This window comes from Oncorhynchus keta, chromosome 20 (assembly GCF_023373465.1).
Source record: "Oncorhynchus keta strain PuntledgeMale-10-30-2019 chromosome 20, Oket_V2, whole genome shotgun sequence".
NCBI classification, from domain to species: Eukaryota; Metazoa; Chordata; class Actinopteri; order Salmoniformes; family Salmonidae; genus Oncorhynchus; species Oncorhynchus keta.
In genome coordinates, this window is record NC_068440.1 from 32,799,108 (window position 1) to 32,818,305 (window position 19,198).

At 47.8% G+C, this 19,198-nt stretch overlaps 1 protein-coding gene across 2 annotated transcripts in view; it reads left to right on the forward strand.

Annotated features, from left to right (window-relative positions):
* Nucleotides 1-19,198, forward strand: part of LOC118399646 (ribosome biogenesis protein bop1-like) — an 88,522-nt gene that overhangs the window by 6,664 nt on the left and 62,660 nt on the right. The window contains exon 3 of one of the 2 annotated variants that reach the window (XM_052472707.1): nt 4,893-5,033. In XM_052472707.1, coding sequence (XP_052328667.1) covers nt 4,893-5,033 — 141 coding nt within the window. The remainder of the gene's footprint in view (nt 1-4,892; nt 5,034-19,198) is intronic. The other variant, XM_052472708.1, reaches the window with a different exon arrangement.

Here is a 19,198-nt window from a genome sequence, read left to right on the forward strand (position 1 = left end):
CCCAATACCTTCGTTGTATTACGTCAGCTTATCCTCCCAATACCTTCGCTGTATTACGTCAGCTTATCCTCCCAATACCTTCGCTGTATTACGTCAGCTTATCCTCCCAATACCTTCGCTGTATTACGTCAGCTTATCCTCCCAATACCTTCGCTGTATTACGTCAGCTTATCCTCCCAATACCTTCGTTGTATTACGTCAGCTTATCCTCCCAATACCTTCGTTGTATTACGTCAGCTTATCCTCCCAATACCTTCGCTGTATTACGTCAGCTTATCCTCCCAATACCTTCGTTGTATTACGTCACTGGCTCAATTTTGACAACTTGGGTGAATGGTACGTCTTGCAAAAGAGAGCCGTCATTTTACAAAATAACAGTGATTGGTATTACGAGGGGCCTTGCATCATTCATCAGGGACAACATGTTTACTGTTGACTTTTATTTTATTACTGCCATGTGGATTTTAGCACCACACGCATCACTCAAATCAAACACTGGTCTTGGCTGTTTTTAAGTGGGCAGTCCTTAAAGTAAGTCTGGCAATGCCAAGAGATGCAAACAAAGTTTAAGCAAAAAAAAATGGTATTATGTTATTGCAAAGGCAATTTTGCAAATTTGAAACCTTGAAATCATCATGTGCTGTTGTCTGGTAGCGGGAGGCACATCTGTTCCCCGCTGCAGCCTTCTAATCCATCCAGACTCATTGTTTTTTTCTCTTTTCTCCTCCCTGTTCTTGTGAATAAAGAATCTGGGCCTTCAACACACCAGGCAGAAGTTAATGTGGCTGCTGGAGGCTTTATGGTCCCTGGGAGAGTCCCCTGGTGCAACGGCCGGCTGCGGCCAGCTCACTTCGATCGGGCCAGCCAGCTCTGCCGTTGGCCGGCCGGCCGATCCGCGCTCTCGGCGTGTGAGTGGGTGGGAGATGCCGATTAGAGTGGGGGAGGAAAGGGTAGACTTTGACTGGGGGGGCTCATCTTACAGTAACCAGGAAGGCTTTGCTCCTAATGCACCCACGCAGGAGCTCTGGTCTTCAGATGTGTCTGGGCCACTTCCACTGTGGGTTACACATGTCTCCTCCATCCACCAGCCGTTAAAGTTTTGGAGATGTGGAGCGATGTGAGGACAGGGGTCAAAATGATTGTGGACATGGGGGAATGGTATCCCAGACAACAAGACAAAGTGCATCCCCTTTGTTTACTCGACTTTAGTCCCTTAAAACACTTAACTCCCACCCCACTAATACAACTCCCACCCCACTAATACAACTCCCACCCCACTAATACAACTCCCACCCCCACTAATACAACTCCCACCCCCACTAATACAACTCCCACCCCCACTAATACAACTCCCACCCCACTAATACAACTCCCACCCCACTAATACAACTCCCACCCCCACTAATACAACTCCCACCCCCACTAATACAACTCCCACCCCCACTAATACAACTCCCACCCCCACTAATACAACTCCCACCCCCACTAATACAACTCCCACCCCCACTAATACAACTCCCACCCCCACTAATACAACTCCCACCCCGCTGTGTTTTTCCATTTTTCCCTGGGCCCTGTGTGAGGGTTGTGTAGCAGAGTTCACCCCAGGATGACCCCTCTCTCTAGATGGAGGTGCTGCAGCAGGCCAAACCAGGGACCGGGAGCCTAGGTGGGCTTATCGTTTGGGTTTTGCTCCCAATTAAGTGGAAGTGTGAATGCAACGTGAAGTCCTTCTGATAGATCCATTCAGGCTTCACCCTGTAACTCAAAGGATGCAGCATGGTATTGGGGAACCTGGGGCCTGCTTGCGTCCGCTTTGGAGCATTAAAAACAAGTTGTTGGCCAATGTGTGGAGAGTGTGTGTGTGTTTGAACCACTGTGTGTTGGCTTACACGTGAGTGTGTGTGAATATGCTCGGAACCAAACGGCCTGCAGGCGGTTCAAGCCAGAAATTATTAATTTCACAGATTTTGTACATTACCAGCTATAACCCTGGTAATGGCTGTATATTTGGCTTTATACGCCAATATATTTGGAGTATCAAGACGTTCATTTGAATGTCCCTACTAAGAGCATTAATTATGGGGGAAAATAATGGCCTTTGCATTTGGCTTCTCCTAAATGACTCTGTGCAGTGCCTTCTAGTCCTCAGCCTCTCTCTCTCCTGACTGCAGTGCCTTCCCAGCCTCTCTCTCTCCTAAATGACTCTGTGCAGTGCCTTCTAGTCCTCAGCCTCTCTCTCTCCTGACTGCAGTGCCTTCCCAGCCTCTCTCTCCTGACTGACTCTGTGCAGTGCCTTCCCAGCCTCTCTCTCTCTCCTGACTGACTCTCTGCAGTGCCTTCCCAGCCTCTCTCTCTCCTGACTGACTCTGTGCAGTGCCTTCCCAGCCTCTCTCTCCTGACTGACTCTGTGCAGTGCCTTCCAGTCCTCAGCCTCTCTCTCTCCTGACTGACTCTGTGCAGTGCCTTCCAGTCCTCAGCCTCTCTCTCTCCTGACTGACTCTGTGCAGTGCCTTCCAGTCCTCAGCCTCTCTCTCTCCTGACTGACTCTGTGCAGTGCCTTCCAGTCCTCAGCCTCTCTCTCTCTCCTGACTGACTCTGTGCAGTGCCTTCCAGTCCTCAGCCTCTCTCTCTCCTGACTGACTCTGTGCAGTGCCTTCCCAGCCTCTCTCTCTCTCCTGACTGACTCTGTGCAGTGCCTTCCAGTCCTCAGCCTCTCTCTCTCCTGACTGACTCTGTGCAGTTCCTTCCCAGCCTCTCTCTCTCTCCTGACTGACTGTGCAGTGCCTTCCAGTCCTCAGCCTCTCTCTCTCCTGACTGACTCTGTGCAGTGCCTTCCAGTCCTCAGCCTCTCTCTCTCTCCTGACTGACTCTGTGCAGTGCCTTCCAGTCCTCAGCCTCTCTCTCCTGACTGACTCTGTGCAGTGCCTTCCCAGCCTCTCTCTCTCTCCTGACTGACTCTGTGCAGTGCCTTCCCAGCCTCTCTCTCTCCTGACTGACTCTGTGCAGTGCCTTCCCAGCCTCTCTCTCCTGACTGACTCTGTGCAGTGCCTTCCCAGCCTCTCTCTCTCTCCTGACTGACTCTGTGCAGTGCCTTCCCAGCCTCTCTCTCTCTCCTGACTGACTCTGTGCAGTGCCTTCCCAGCCTCTCTCTCTCCTGACTGACTCTGTGCAGTGCCTTCCCAGCCTCTCTCTCCTGACTGACTCTGTGCAGTGCCTTCCCAGCCTCTCTCTCTCCTGACTGACTCTGTGCAGTGCCTTCCCAGCCTCTCTCTCTCCTGACTGACTCTGTGCAGTGCCTTCCCAGCCTCTCTCTCCTGACTGACTGTGCAGTATCTTCCAGTCCTCAGCCTCTCTCTCTCCTGACTGACTCTGTGCAGTGCCTTCCCAGCCTCTCTCTCTCCTGACTGACTCTGTGCAGTATCTTCCAGTCCTCAGCCTCTCTCTCTCCTGACTGACTCTCTGCAGTGCCTTCCCAGCCCTCTCTCCTGACTGACTGTGCAGTATCTTCCAGTCCTCAGCCTCTCTCTCTCCTGACTGACTCTGTGCAGTGCCTTCCCAGCCTCTCTCTCTCCTGACTGACTCTGTGCAGTGCCTTCCCGTCCACAGCCTCTCTCTGACATTTTATCCTCGTCGGCGGTTGTGGTCACATGGGCTCTGGGCCAAGCTCAGCTGGAAGTCCAGCCCACTGCTTGTTTTCAAGCTGTATGATCCACTCTGCTCTTTTGGCTGATCTGTCGCACATCATCTGGACAAGTAATCTGTCGTGGTCTCACTCTCTCCTTCCACCCCTGCCCCGCAATCTCCTCATCCCTGTAACAGTAAACAGATTAGCTTGGCCATCCTCCATCAGACTTGTAGCGTAGCCAGAAGACCCACTCTTCTATCTGGTCTGCTATTTTACAAGCGTTGGCTTCTGTGTTGTGAAGTAAACAAGGTTCCCTCTTGGCTTTCTTAAACAGCCTCCTACTCAAACCCCACTTCACCTTGTTTGTTCAGTTCAAGAGGAGGCTACAGCAGAGCGAAACTCAGGTCTGACTGAAATCCCCTGGGAGTGTAAAAATGCATTTAGTATTAAAACTGGGCCCAGGCAGCTCTGTCTTGATGGGGATTTAACTAGGCATCAGGGAGGAAGTGTTTCACTTAGAGCTGCAGGCCAAAAGATACCGGGACCCATAGGAGGCATAAATCATAGCAGGTTACTCACCTGCCTGTCACTGCCTCTAGGGAAATGAGACTGCAACCTCAAAGAACTTCTCTCTCTCTCTCCCTCCCTCTATACCTCTATCTCCTTGTCTCAAACAGTTCATTCCCCCTTCCTCCATGCATCCATCCACCCCCCTTCCTCCATGCATCCATCCCGCCCTCCCTTACATCCCTCTATCCCTTCATTCCTGTTAAGAGAGCCTTTGACGGCTCTGCGTCTGTGTGACTGATGGCTCACAGTAAAGCACGTCTAGTGGTGGGTCCTTGGATCCTTTCATCCTCGCTGGCCTTCCACTCACACAGGATGTGCCTTTCTGGTGACTGCTCCTCGTGTGTGAGTGTGAGACAATCATGCAAAGGAAGCTGTGTAAATAAATGGGAATCCTAAAACATGGAAACTGTCATTGAGCCATTTAAGGGCATCAAATAATCGGTCGTCTCTTCAAGCCTGCAGGAAGTTTTATTTCCTAAAACTGTTTCTATTTTACTTACAGGTCTGACAGAGTTGATTGGCTGTCACGCGTAACTTTTTTTATTTGTTGATAATTAGACAAAAATGCCTTTCACGGCACCAAGCAGGGAAGTAATCCCCCCCCCCAAACTTAAGAAATGTACCAGAACTTGTTCGCATAGCAACCGGTTGCTATGAACTCTAAATGTCAATCCTTGGTGTCTTGTTTTCATAGCAGCCAGACGTTAAAACTGCACCAAAGCAGAAGATGAAGATGAAAAAAGGTGAGGGAGTCGCCATGGACGACGGAGGAGAGAAGGGCCTGATCACCACCCGGCATGGGGACGAGTATGAACACGACACCTCCGATGAAGAGGTAAGGTCATTGTTTTAACATCAGTCAACTTGATACCCAATCATGAAAATGCTGCTGAGACAAGCCCTGCATTCGTCACTCAATTTGTTTTCTTCCACTGGGCCTCCTTTGTATTTGAGTAGTCATTTGACTAGTATTTCTGGATCTATTTGGATGCCTAACATGTTGGGGATTTGGTGTACAAATAAGCGGATAATTTACACTGAAGGCCATGAACTGCTGTTCTTTACCTACCCAGTACAGAGTTCGTTGGAGTAATGTGCTTTTTTCACAACCATCGCATATTAATTGTCTTCAAAGTTTGTACGGATATTTGGTCCATGGAATGTCCACCAGTGAGAACACACACACACACATATATTTTCTAATGTCCTATACTCTAGAAATAAGATGCATTCTGTCTGTGGCTCAAACAGAATAGAAAAGAACAAGGGACAATTTAATTGATTTGAATGAATAGATTTAGCAGATTGTAGTGAAACGCACTAACCACCATGCATTGTTGTAGCTATAGTACAAGGTGATGAACCATCTCATGTGTTCCTGCTGTAGTGCTTCCTAATACACCGTTGTTCTGATCCCTGCAGTCTGGTGAACATGTCCTCCAGTCTGTCTGTAGTCAGAGACTCAACAGATTGGCTTCTGGGTTAAACAGACACAGTACTTTTTATGGTGTTGCTTTTCAAGTGAGCTCAGAAGCAGCGTATGGTGATGTAGTCGTGTGCTTCATGCCACCGCAACCAAGCGGGAGATCTGCAGGACGGAGATTTTTTTCCCTTATTTGCATGTTGGCCTATTAAAGCCTTTTTTTTTGTACTCTTCTATTTAATTTACAGGGTCCGTTGAGAAGCGTTGAACCCTGTGGTTTAGATCATTTGCCAGGCCATACAACCTTGAAACTGTCAGCCATCCAACACTGTTTCTGGCACTTGGCTCTGGGATGAGGAATGTGTTGTAGCTAGTGAAGGGGCCATATTGTTCTTGGGAAGGGCTTTGCTTTTAAAAGAGAGTGAGGTGGGTTTAATGCCCTGTGAAATAATATAGGACACAACTGGAATCAAAACTGCTTACTTGATTTAGTTTCTAAAGAGACTTCAGCAGAGCTTTTGAAAGCTGAGGGCTTTTTAAGAGACCCGGGGCTTGTTTAAACAGAGGTGTTTCAGATTCAAGTCACTTTGTCCATAGTGGGGGGGCATCATGTGTGCGAGCCGGAGCCCACAGGTGTCTGTGGTACTATGACAGGGGTCGGGGGTGGGCGGTGTGTGTGGAGAGGAAGGGGGGGTCGGGGGTGAAGAGGAGGGAGAGAGAGTGTGTAATGGGTGAGGGAGTCAAGAAGAGGTGTTCCAGAGGGGCAGAAACTCATCCCACCCTAAACCTGATCCTTCCACTGATGGCATTATCCTCCCCTACACAGTCTAACAGTGTCAGAATAGTCCTCTGTGGCGAGATGGAATGAGTCTCTTATTTCAATTAAACAGATGTTCCTTGTGTTCCCCTCCCTCAACTTAAGTTCCCCTTATTTAAGGATCTACTGTCTTCAACCCTTGTTAGAGTTTAGGGTTTACAGACCGTCCGACGAGAGGACGGAGGAAATGGAAAACATCACCGGTTCCATCTTGTCATTCTGATCATTTCCTCCAGTAGCCGGCCTGACCCTAGACTGGCCGGCCTGACCCTAGACTGGCCGGCCTGACCCTAGACTGGCCGGCCTGACCCTAGACTGGCCGGCCTGACCCTAGACTGGCCGGCCTGACCCTAGACTGGCCGGCCTGACCCTAGACTGGCCGGCCTGACCCTAGACTGGCCGGCCTGACCCTAGACTGGCCGGCCTGACCCTAGACTGGCCGGCCTGACCCTAGTCGGTGTGGTCACTGTGTTGCTGCTGCCCCACATGAGTGGAACCACGGTGGTCCTGGCCCATTTGGCCTGCGTTAAGTTAGTCCCCTGCCTGGGAACAGGAGATTCCTCCTCGCCGGCCTGTTGCAGGCAGCCTGTTGTCTACAAACAAACCGGCGGATGGTCATAAATGTTGCTAGTTTATTCTTCTTCTCCTTCCTTTTGTAATAAAGGGCTATTTCCTGTTTCGCGGAGTGAAGGGGGAATATGTGAGACTGCAGCAGGGCCTGTCCGAGGCCTCCTCGCCCGGCAGGAAGGAGCTTTTTCTCCCGCAATTGCTTTTCCATGTGCTCTTTGAGATGAATGAAGACACATTGTGGAATGGAGGGGGGAAGAGAGGGAGAGAGAACCCTGGATCCCCACTACGCCTCCTTCTTCCTGCCTCTGCATAGCTACTGCTCAACGGGACCTGTGCACAATGCAGGAGAACTCAATTCGGTAGCACACTAGACCGGGAAGGGTGTGCATGTGCGAGTGAGTGAGGGACGGGGAGCTCAGGGGTAAATGCTCAATTGGGAGATTGGCAAACAGGGTTGGCAGGGCTGCTCAAAGGCTGGGAGTGTTAACAGGCTGCTGGCTCACTGTGTAGTAGGCTTGTGGAGTGCTCACTGTGTAGTATGTGGTGCTCCCCTGCCTTGTGCTCACTGTGTAGTAGGCTTGTGGATGTGCTCACTGTGTAGTAGGCTTGTGGATGTGCTCTTGTGGATGTGCTCACTGTGTAGTAGGCTTGTGGCTGTGCTCACTGCGTAGTAGGCTTGTGGCTGTGCTCACTGCGTAGTAGGCTTGTGGCTGTGCTCACTGCGTAGTAGGCTTGTGGCTGTGCTCACTGCGTAGTAGGCTTGTGGCTGTGCTCACTGCGTAGTAGGCTTGTGCGGTATCCAGATGGTCAAACCATCATACCGACCTTGTGCCATACCGGGATATTCAGTAATACCGGCACTGAACACAAGGGACGCTGTTTTCAAACCCCACTAATACTCAGTAAATTGAAGGTTGGCAGTCCTAATAAGTACATGTAAAATCCGATAAAGAATGCTAACTAAATGCCAAAGAGCGCATTGCGAACATATTTTAAACAGTCTCGGACCTAAACTATACAAGTCCCAGTTTGCTACACACACAAACCAAATATCAAACAGCAAGGCTCTTGATCCAGGAGGGAATACTGTACTGTTACCAAGTGAATGGTTGATTTTGGAAGAAGTAACTTGCTACTAAATTAGCGAATGCAGAGCATTTATCACATTTTAGACTGGTACCTTTAATAGTTCAGAACATATCTAGCAGGCAAACATTTAATTGTTAATTCCATACTGTAACTAGGTCACTTGGTGAATGACAGTGAGTGACTCACAAGGCTCCCTCCCGTCTGTCTGCTTGTAAACAAACACCATGTGACTGGGGACTACCAATAAGCTTCATAATGACAAATTGTGAAAGTTGAAATGAAGAACGCCATCTTCTTTATCTCCTAACCTATTGAATAAGTTGACTGCAGGTCTTCACTACAAATATTGACATTTGATAAAAAATTGTATTGTTTTGATGGTATTGAAAAACCATCCTGTGTCTTTTTCTAAATACCCATAACCGCCCAAGCCTACTGCGTAGCCACCTGGTTGGTTGTTCTTGTGGCTGTGCTCACAGAGTAGCCTCCTGGTTGGTTGGCTGTTCTTTTTAAGCTCGGCACGGGAAGTTAGAGCTCTTTCAAACGACAAGGCACTCACCCGGGAATTTGGTGGACCACAGACAAACCTAAAATGTGTGGGTCCTTAGGCAGACACTTTAACGGCTCTCTTGAAGGCTGCATTGATATTTAGGACATCCATGATGTAGGCCCCCACCTCTACACTCCCCATCCCAGATCCTGTCTACTTAGTTTGGGTACCCCTGCCAAGCTTCCCCTATGATGAAAACTCCAGCATGGTGGGCCTCTTGCATACCTGAGCTCTTGTGGTGCTCGTAGTAGACTGTAGACATGATGAAATCAGTATTATTATTTTTGGTTTCTCTCTGTAAAGCTGTTTTTGTGAGACCGGCTCAAGGGTACATTTACATCACAACATTTCCGTGTTTGGTGCACTCAACTCTTTGACATGGCATAATATCAATTTTAGTGTGCGCATTACTGACGGAGCAGACAGGGGAGATGGAGATGCATACTTGGCAGCCATTTAAACTCTCCGCCTGACAACCTTAGATTACCCTGCAAGGCTGTGCTGCCTGACTTACCAGCAGGTCCACAGGAACAGAACACAGTTCAGCCAGGCTTTTGAGTGCACCATTCGGTGTAGAAGCAACATCCATGCCAAGATGTGAGTTTCCTGAGAGTGAATTCGTATCAACACGCACGGCACACCATCACGTGTGCTGTGCTGGGAATAAAAATAAATAAATAAATAATAATACTTCATCATTGCTGAAAAGTTTCTTCACCATGTTTTGGTCAAATCAAACCTTTTTTTCACAACCTCAAGATAGAAGTTCCTTGAATCGCCAGCCTACGTCTAACGTCTAGGATATGTTAGTTATCTTCCTCTGGCTTCTCCGGCATGTGCTGAGACGGTCTACCTTTTAAAAAAAAAAGTTTTCCTGAAGCCCTTGACCCCCCCCCCTGTTATTTCAGCCTAATCAACGATAGGATGATTCAGATGTGGACTGGCTTTAATTGTGTGGACTGGCTTTAATTGTGTGAACCTATCTGTTTCAGGAAGGCTGTTCCTCTGTCAGAACTCTCAGGTGCTCAGTAGCAAGCAGCCTGTAGGAGGAGGCTTATTTTCATTTCATTACCAACCATAACAAATAGGCTCTCTGCGTTGTGACGTGTTGGGTGTCCCGTTTAACCATGAGCTAAGAGACCAGACTCGTATTCTCCTTCACGTCCTCCTCCACCCTCTCGAAAATCTGATGAAACCAGATTTTGAAAAGGGGGTTGGAAATAGAGGTACTGGAAGTGAGGGTTTTTTTCTTCCGCAAAATGTTAGTAATCCCAAAGTTTAATTTTGTGATTGGGATGTCTCCAGGTGGTGGTTTCTAATGCCTTCCAGATGGTATCCACCACAATCCCAGTCCAATTCGTGATGGCAGTTAATTTCTTTTAAAGCAGGGATTTTCAGACTTTCTTTCGGACTGGGACTGGCGGCTCTCTGACTGGATGAGGGAGACCAGACCACAGCGTCCTCCTCTCTGTTTTTATTAGCACCTCTGATTGACAGCAGACAGGGAGAGAGTGGTTCTATTTCCAGTGTTGACATCTGGGCCCAGCTCGAGAGGACAGGACACGGTGTGATCTGGACCCAGTGTCCCTTTGACTGAGGAGGTCAAACTCTCTCCTTTGTCTCTCTCCGCTTTTCCCTCTCTGTCACTCTGTCTCCATCTCTCCTCCCTCTCACTTTATCACTCCCTCGCTCTTTTCTTCCCTCCCTCTGTCCTCCGTGCTCAGCCACAATGCGCTGATTGAGCCAGAGTCTCATTGGGAACAGCTTGTTACCTAAAGCAGTCAAAATACATTTATTCAGGTTCCTCCTGGGTGTAGTAGCTGTGGTAAAACGTAACAAAAACCTGCCTGTGTGGATTAGGAAAAAGAGAACCGGATATCAACTCTGATTTCAGGAGAGGCTCAGAGGCATGTTTAGCTATCAGTGCTTCAGCAGAGTTTGCTGGCTGTTTGTATTGGCTAAACTGAGGCCATGGGCATTGGTCTTAGTCCCTCCATAGCTTCTCCCAGGTCCTTCTTCCCCATTATTGAGTTAAAAGCTTTCATTGAAGGCGGTCCATGGTTTCCTCTGGTCGTGTCGCTGCGTTCCAGCCATGAAATTGAATCGATTAAGGGAACGTGGACTAGGGGGGTCTATTTCAACACAACCTTAGCCCAGGAAAGGGCCTGAGGAGCGGGCCCCCCTCCAATATATCTACTGGGAGTGGTCCTTCTGTAGCACAGTTGGTAGAGCATGGCGCTTGTAACGCCAGGGTAGTGGGTTCGATTCCCGGGACCACCCATACATAGAATGTATGCACACATGACTGTAAGTCGCTTTGGATAAAAGCGTCTGCTAAATGGCATATATTATTATTATATATTACTTCTATTATCTGTCCTAAATGTTCCTGAAGACCAGCACCTATAGCCTGGGTGTGAGTGCGGCTTTTTTCATTGGGGAAAGCAGAGGGCCCATACATGTGTGAGACTGGAGGACATGTTTCATCTATGTATGTATGCATGTATGGAGAGGTTGTTTCAACGCTGGTCTGGTCATGCTGTGGTTAAACGGATAGCCCCATGCCCTGTACAGACTTCAACGCTGGTCTGGTCATGCCGTGGTTAAACGGATTGCCCCATGCGCTGTACAGACTTCAACACTGGTCTGGTCATGCCGTGGTTAAACGGATAGCCCCATGCCCTGTACAGACTTCAACGCTGGTCTGGTCATGCCGTGGTTAAACGGATAGCCCCATGCCCTGTACAGACTTCAACGCTGGTCTGGTCATGCCGTGGTTAAACGGATTGCCCCATGCCCTGTACAGACTTCAACGCTGGTCTGGTCATGCCGTGGTTAAACGGATAGCCCCATGCCCTGTACAGACTTCAACGCTGGTCTGGTCATGCCGTGGTTAAACGGATAGCCCCATGCCCTGTACAGACTTCAATGCTGGTCTGGTCATGCCGTGGTTAAACGGATAGCCCCATGCCCTGTACAGACTTCAACGCTGGTCTGGTCATGCTGTGGTTAAACGGATAGCCCCATGCCCTGTACAGACTTCTAGTCTACAGTGTTGAACTATGATTCTTTACCCCCACTCCTGTTCATTCAATTAATTTCACTCCAACCAACCTCCCTCTCTCCCCAAATATTAAGTATTTTTATATTTTTACAAGCAGTAATGTCCATGTTGCCGCAAAGGAGTTATGGCCATACACCGCCAGTTAGGTACATCAGCAGCGGTCGGAGAATGGGGCCTTGCGTTCGACGGCTGAAATGAAATAACCATTGCCAGCCCTCAGCGGCCACTAAAACTTCCTTTATGGAAGTCGATGTAGCCGACAGGAATGGTGGAAGTGCCGTTGGTTGGTTACGCCTTAACCCAAAGACATAATCAACCCTACTTTTCCAATATCTGCGTCTGATTTCAACTGAAACCCACCGCTTATTCGCTTAGTGGATTATTCCCTTGTTTTTTTCTTCTCATTTTATTAGAGGAACAACCAGACCTGACATTTAAATAGAGTATAGGATCTTTTGTTTCGCTTTTTTGTCCCTCAGCCATTTGGATGACATTTTCGTGGGAGAGAAACAAATGAGGAGTATATTTTGTGCTTCGGGAGATACGGCCATGGTTTTTATGTAATGTCTGCTGCGGCGCTAGAGTGGTTTTGTTCTAGAATCCATTCTTAACCTTTGATCCAATGTAACCTAATAGAACGGTGATCTGTTAACCAGCATTAGACAGTAGAATATTGATAAGGAGCCATATAGACCCCTCTGACTACCTCTCTCATACTGTTGCCATCCAGATGGCTGTCATAACCAATATTTCTCTCTTAATATATCTTAATATATTATGAAGCCAACTATACTGAAGTAGAGTAAATTTTCCAATCCAACCCATTTGAGAATTGTTACCCGGGTAAAGAATCTTCCATACCTATCTGTGACGGAGATATTTCCACTTGGTACAACTCATTTTTGACACAAATTTTTGTCATTGACTCAAATGGTTTCCCGTCCATAGACTTGTTGGAAATGATCTGAAGTCTAGACCTCCTCCCAGCCACTTGGTCTCAGTTTACCTCCTACAATAGTTAGCCCATACCCAGCCAGTATGGAATTTATGTCCATCCACTTTTTTTTATTTTTTAAGTAGGCAAGTCAGTTGACGGCCTACCTCGGCCAAACCCTAACCCGGACGACGCTGGGCCAATTGTGCGCAACCCTATGAGATACCCAATCACGGCCGGTTGTGATACAGCCTGGAATCAAACCAGGGTCTGTAGTGACGCCTCTAGCACTGAGATTCAGTGCCTTAGACCACCTTGCCACTCGGGAGACTCGGTGTGGTCATCTGAATGCAGCTAGCCCTACGGTTGGTGCTGACGTGTTTTGATATGGACCCTGAAACAATGTCATGATTGATGGAGTCACCTTAGCAGGTTACCTAGAAGATTCATTCTGTGTCTCCTCAAACAGTCTAATATTGTTCAGTCAACGCTGTGCTGCCCCCGGGCCAAACAAAGGGCCGTGAGAGGTCTCAGAGGAGAGGACCAGGTCTGCCATTTGTATTGGCCCAGGATAAACTACTTAACAAACCGTTCCTGTCCTAGGGACACAAAGATTTGCATTGAAACTCCACTACACTACTGAAATCAATATGGTGATAAAATGAACAGACAGGTAGTAAATGATGTGTAATCTTGGCCTGTCACTGCACTGTCAGCAGGAAATCTCTTTTTAATAGTCTATTTAAGGAGACGCAGGGCTGTGTTTTTCAAAGTCGAAGGCGGGGATGTTGATCCAGAGTCTGGGTGGATGGGGGGGGGTCTTGAGAAGTGGCTGGGTGAATCGCGTGCTGCTCAGAGTCTAAACCTGGGCCGTGGCGCGTCGGACCCTTGCAGGTGCGCGGAGGTGGGGGGTGTGTGAATGTGGGGCTTGCCAGAGCAGCCACCTGTCGTTCCGTAGTTTTTAGGACTTCCTTTTCATCCGGTCTTCAGCACGGCTCCCAGTTGGCCCAGTGTGTGTCCTGTTGCCAGAAGGCCTGATTGAAACCAACTGCCAGCGGGGGCTGCCATGTGTTTCAGTTAGAAGGGGGAAGTTCCGAGATGGAGGGGTGGGATTGTGAGGCGAAACCCTGGAGTGGGAAGCGGGGGACAGGGTTTGAGTGAAGAGGGAGGGGGGGGGCAAGCTGAAAGCTTGAAGCTCTCATCTTCTGCACAGCTGAGCGATGAGCTGTCAAGACTGCTTTATTTTTCATTTACACCATGTTGGCTCCCCCCCTCTCAGAGCTGCAGAGTTTCTACACAGAGACTGGGGTTGTAAAAATCTATTACGGCGGCTCTGGGCGAGGAAGAGCGTAGTGTGGCTGAAAAGCTGTCCCCACCTAGACTCCCTTCTGTCTTTATCCCATCTCCCTCTTTTCCTCTCGTAAGAAGTCTTCCCTCTATCTATGTACTCTGGCAACGGCCCTCATTTTTACCTGAAAATATGCGTTTGTGCCATTGAAACCTATGGTGGTGGCTGCCGTGGCGAAAGTGAATGGAATTGACATCACTGGGATATTGGAGTTTATGGTTAGTTGGGAAATCTGCGTTCTCAGAGGCAAGCGAGGGATCGCCTGGTTCTCTTTTTACCCAATGTTTTTCTCTTCTGTCATAACTGCAAGCTTTAACAGAGTGGAGGGGAAAGGGAAGCTTCAGGGCGTCATTAGATATTTAATTCCCAATAAATAACTACTTTCTCTGAATGATGTACCGGACGCTTTCCCCCAGGTGGAAAAACCATTTTCAAATCAACCTGGACAGGCTCAGTCGGAATGCGAAGTTTCCACATGCCGTACACACTCCAAGGTTAAACGGCGTGTACGAGGATCCTCCAGAGTGTTTATCAAGTCAGCGTGTCGTGTGGTCCTCACAGTGGCCTGGCTCAACAGCCTCTGCAAGCAGCGACTAGACTCAGCCTCACTATGAATGAGTGCCTGACCTCGCCGTGACCTCTGAAATTGTGGTTTTGCTATTTTGCGAAATAATGAACAGATACATTTTTATAGGCCCCGGTTCCTACAGTACGACCGTATAGTATAAGACGTTGGAAATGAAAAGTGGGAGGAGGAGGTTGGGACTCCTGGTCTGCAGCTGCAGTGTCTGATGAGGGGATTCGTCTGGCGGAGCTAAGGGCCTTCTGCGTCGCTAAGTCTGGGTTCCTACACCCCCCTGTGGTTATCCCTAGCCCTGTGTAGGGTAAGTCTTGGTTCCTACACCCCCCTGTGGTTATCCATAGCCCTGTGTAGGGTAAGTCTGGGTTCCTACACCCCCTGTGGTTATCCCTAGCCCTGTGTAGGGTAAGTCTGGGTTCCTACACCCCCTGTGGTTATCCCTAGCCCTGTGTAGGGTAAGTCTGGGTTCCTACACCCCCTGTGGTTATCCCTAGCCCTGTGTAGGGTAAGTCTGGGTTCCTACGCCCCCTGTGGTTATCCCTAGCCCTGTGTAGGGTAAGTCTGGGTTCCTACACCCCCTGTGGTTATCCCTAGCCCTGTGTAGGGTAAGCCTCCACCCCTGGCCTCTCTCACGGTCATCCTCTCAGTGGGCTTTGGCTGGAGAGGAGCCGGCTGATGTTGAACAGAGCTTCTACAGTCTTTAGACATGAGTCTCAATGGGCTGGCTGCTAACTGCTAACCATTCCCTATGCCAGATTGGGACGCATGGGGACTTAGAAGAGACAGACCAACCAGCGGCACCATTTCCAACCCCATATGTTGAATCAGAGTAAGCTTCCTAACTGTCATCAACGCCATGCAGAGACAGTACTCTCTGGTGTTCATCTGTCTGGGGGGCTTCACTTGTTGTCTGATTACTTCTGTCCTGTACTCCGTCTCTTTGAAGCGTCTCTACACCAGGAGGCAGAGGAACAGGAGAAGAGACAGTATTTTACCACAGATTATTTTGTCTTTCTGTCTCTATAGCAGGAGACTGAGGAACAGGAGTAGCGTGTGTTTTACTTGGAAGTGTAACAGGTGAAACCCATGTACTTTAAACTTGAAGTAGTAAATTCCGCCACCCAGTACATTTGCAATGGCTTTCCAGTGTTGGTGCCACAACATGGGCTGAAGTGATCTCTAGATTACTCTACACAAAGGAACAGTAGCTAGGTTTCCATCCAATTGGCAACAGATTTGAATGCAAATATAAAAAAATATGCATCAAGAAAATGTGTGCATTTCCCACCAAACGGACTTGTTGTGGATAAAAACCAGTGCGTGATGATATGGTCCACACACAATGTACCATTCACTTCATTTTAGCATGTACCGAATGAAAATTCAAAGTTCATTGTGTTCGAAATGATGGTTAGTATATCAATATTTGCAAATCATGTCGTTTCCACCACCATTTCTTGCATAAATCATTTTACAGACTCAAAGAGAGCCCACCATGGAAACGTGGTTAGTGTCATGTTCTTAATGTCAATGTCAGCTTTTAACGCACATCCTGTATGCATCTTGGCAGCAGGTAGCCTAGCGATTAGAGAGGCGTGCCAGGAGCTGAAGGGTTGCCAGTTCGAATCCCGGGTCAACAGGAACAATTTGTTGGGAATTGAACTGGCAAAGGGGGGGTTGCTGGTATCAAATCCTAGATGCTATTGCCTTCCGCTGTGCCCTTGAGCAAGGCACTTAACCCCCTACAACAACAACTCCCTGGGCGCCCAGAGTGGCAGCCCCCCCGCATCTCTCCAATACCCGTATATGTGGTTGGACGTTGTGCTAAGTTGACTAATAAAGTGAGAGGGCGAGGGAGAATTTTTGCAAAGATAAAAGAACTGAGAGATTTTGTTTTTCTTCCTTTCCAACATAACATTTGAATCTATGGTCATAGTGTGCCTTTTAAACATTACTTTGCAAATATTTATTTTAGTTGCCATTAGAAAATGTGCACACGTACACAGATGGTTAGTGGGCTCGTCCAGATTGTCATGAATGAACGGAAAAAGAGCAGCTAACCTGGCTCCCAGCGGTCGTGAACATTTCCACATTTAGTTTCCACCGCTGACTGTGACAGGGCTGATGGGTGAGAGTGACAGCAGGGGTCAACCAAGAGGCCAGGCCCCAGCGGGTGGCAGCCCTGGTGGGGGAGAAAGACAGGAGGGAGCAGAGGGTGGCCTTGAGGTCAGGGAGTAGGGGACACACAGCTTTTTCTGGTGAGACCGACAGACTGAGAGAGACAGATTGGGAGACAAACCTTTTGGATTAGCTGGGGAGAAGGGGTGTTTTTTTTTAGGGGCGTGGAGAAAAGGGGAAGGAATTCCAGACGTGTGCAGGCTTCCTTTACATACAGATGGCATGGTCTGTGCTGGGGGACAGTGTGGATGCCAGTGTTAATTTCGTCAACAAAAATAGCGACTCAAAATAGCGACTCAATTCGTTTTTTTTATTTATTGATGAGACGATAAGTGACTAAATAGACCCATAAAAAAAAAGAATTCAATTAAATGTTTTTTATTTCATTTTACTAAAATGAGACGAGACAAAATGATCTCTGTGACTAAAATCTGACTACTAAATGGACTAGACATTTTTGTAGAGATTGAGAGCTTTTCAGCGGCACAGATGCACAGCGCAGTTCTGTTCTGCAGTGGCAAGGACGTGTCCGGAGAACAGCCTACTCAGCTCGTGAGCTGTGAGGAAGCCATGAGTGTAGGCAGACCGGCTCTGCCTCCAATTCTAGCCTACACATTCACCACCGGCCTAGTTATCAACCCTGGGCCTGGTTAAGAAACACGAGCTGCTTTACAAAAGTAAAAAACAATAGCAGCTTTGAGTTTAAAAGTAAAACAACAGTCTAGCTATGTTTTTGTCTCCCTTGAGTAGGCCATAGAAAAGTAAATCAAAAGTTTTGAATTTGTATTCTTGCACAACACTTCCACCCCCTGCATTTCATATACTGGTTCTGTAGCCAAGACGCACTCTTTTTCCTCAGAGGAAATGTCTTGATTGCACCGTTCAAAAGACATGACCCGTAATACCGACGCTACGTTTTGTTCTATCTTACATTGGCGGCTGCATTTTAAATTCCTGAACTGTATCACGGGCCGTTCTAAAAGTAGGCTACTTGTGGATCGGATCGGTAACCTTCAATCATGTTACCTCATTATCTAGCTGTAACTAACAACCAGGGGGCGCGTTCAGCAGGATGCATCGTTTTGGATCGTTCAGACCGGATCGGTAACCTTCAGTCATGTTACCTCATTATCTAGCTTTAACTAACAACCAGGGGGCGCGTTCAGCAGGATGCATCGTCTTGGATCGTTCAGACCGGATCGGTAACCTTCAATTATGTTACCTCATTATCTAGCTATAACTAACAACCAGGGGGCGCGTTCAGCAGGATGCATCGTTTTGGATCGTTCAGATAGGCATGTTTGCTCTACATAGAATATTTCTTTCTGAAATGGTGAGTATGGAATAAATTCATAGAAATTCTATCTGCAACGTTCAATAATGTTTTGTAACTGAGCGTGGCCTGGTAACATTACCAGTAGTCTATGTGCAAACACTTGGTGGCGCAGAAAGAAATGAAAATGTATAGTCAACAATTTCACTAAATTCCCCTTGCCTCTACACTTTATCTGACTCGGAAAATAACTTTATTTTCAGTTCATGTGGAACCAGTGACTCAGAGTTGAGCACTTGGACCAGGATTCCAGCAGAGTGACTCAGACTGCAGCCATAGGGACTCGGACTCAGGCGCAGGGACTTGGGACCCGATTTAAGTTTTAGTGACTTGACTAAATCAAAGGGCAAAGCAGCCTTTAGCTCCTGATGAGCCTTTAGCTCCTGATGAGCCTTTAGCTTTAGCTCCTGATGAGCCTTTAGCTCCTGATGAGCCTTTAGCTCCTGATGAGCCATTAGCTCCTGTTGAGCCATTTAGCTCCTGGGCCTACTTGTGGATGTAAATGTAGCTGCAGCGTCTGGGTAACATAGGTAACAATGGCAATGACGCAACTGAGTGCTGGAGGTGCAACCCATACTACTTTGCTCTCTCGCATGCCCTCGCTCTGTATGTTTGTTTTTTATTTATGTGATGTGGGCCAAAATTAGGAATTCACATGGCCAGATAATTCTCCTATAATATTCTTCCTACATGTTTCTGCTATTGGGAAGAATAGGATCTTATTCAGGAAAATATGTTGGTAGGGCATATCTTTGTGCACATAAAAGTCTGTGATTTTATGTTTACTATAGGTTCATGAGGCAATACAAATGTGATGACAAAAATGAAAGGACATTAAGTTGACACACATGGCCCACTGTCTTCATCATTTTGCCAATAACTAGACTGTCATTGTTGAAATAGCAAAAATGTGACCTAAGACTTAATTGCATTTCAGTCAAAATGATTTAGACTAGAGTAAATCCTTTTTTTTAAAGAGTTCCATAATGAACACTGGTGGGTGCAAGGGAGGAATGGACTGGGGGACAGTGTAGGGGCTGTGGCAAGCAGCCAGGACCCTGTACCTGCAGATCCAATCATCCCCCGCTAACCCACACAGCTGACCCTTAAAAGG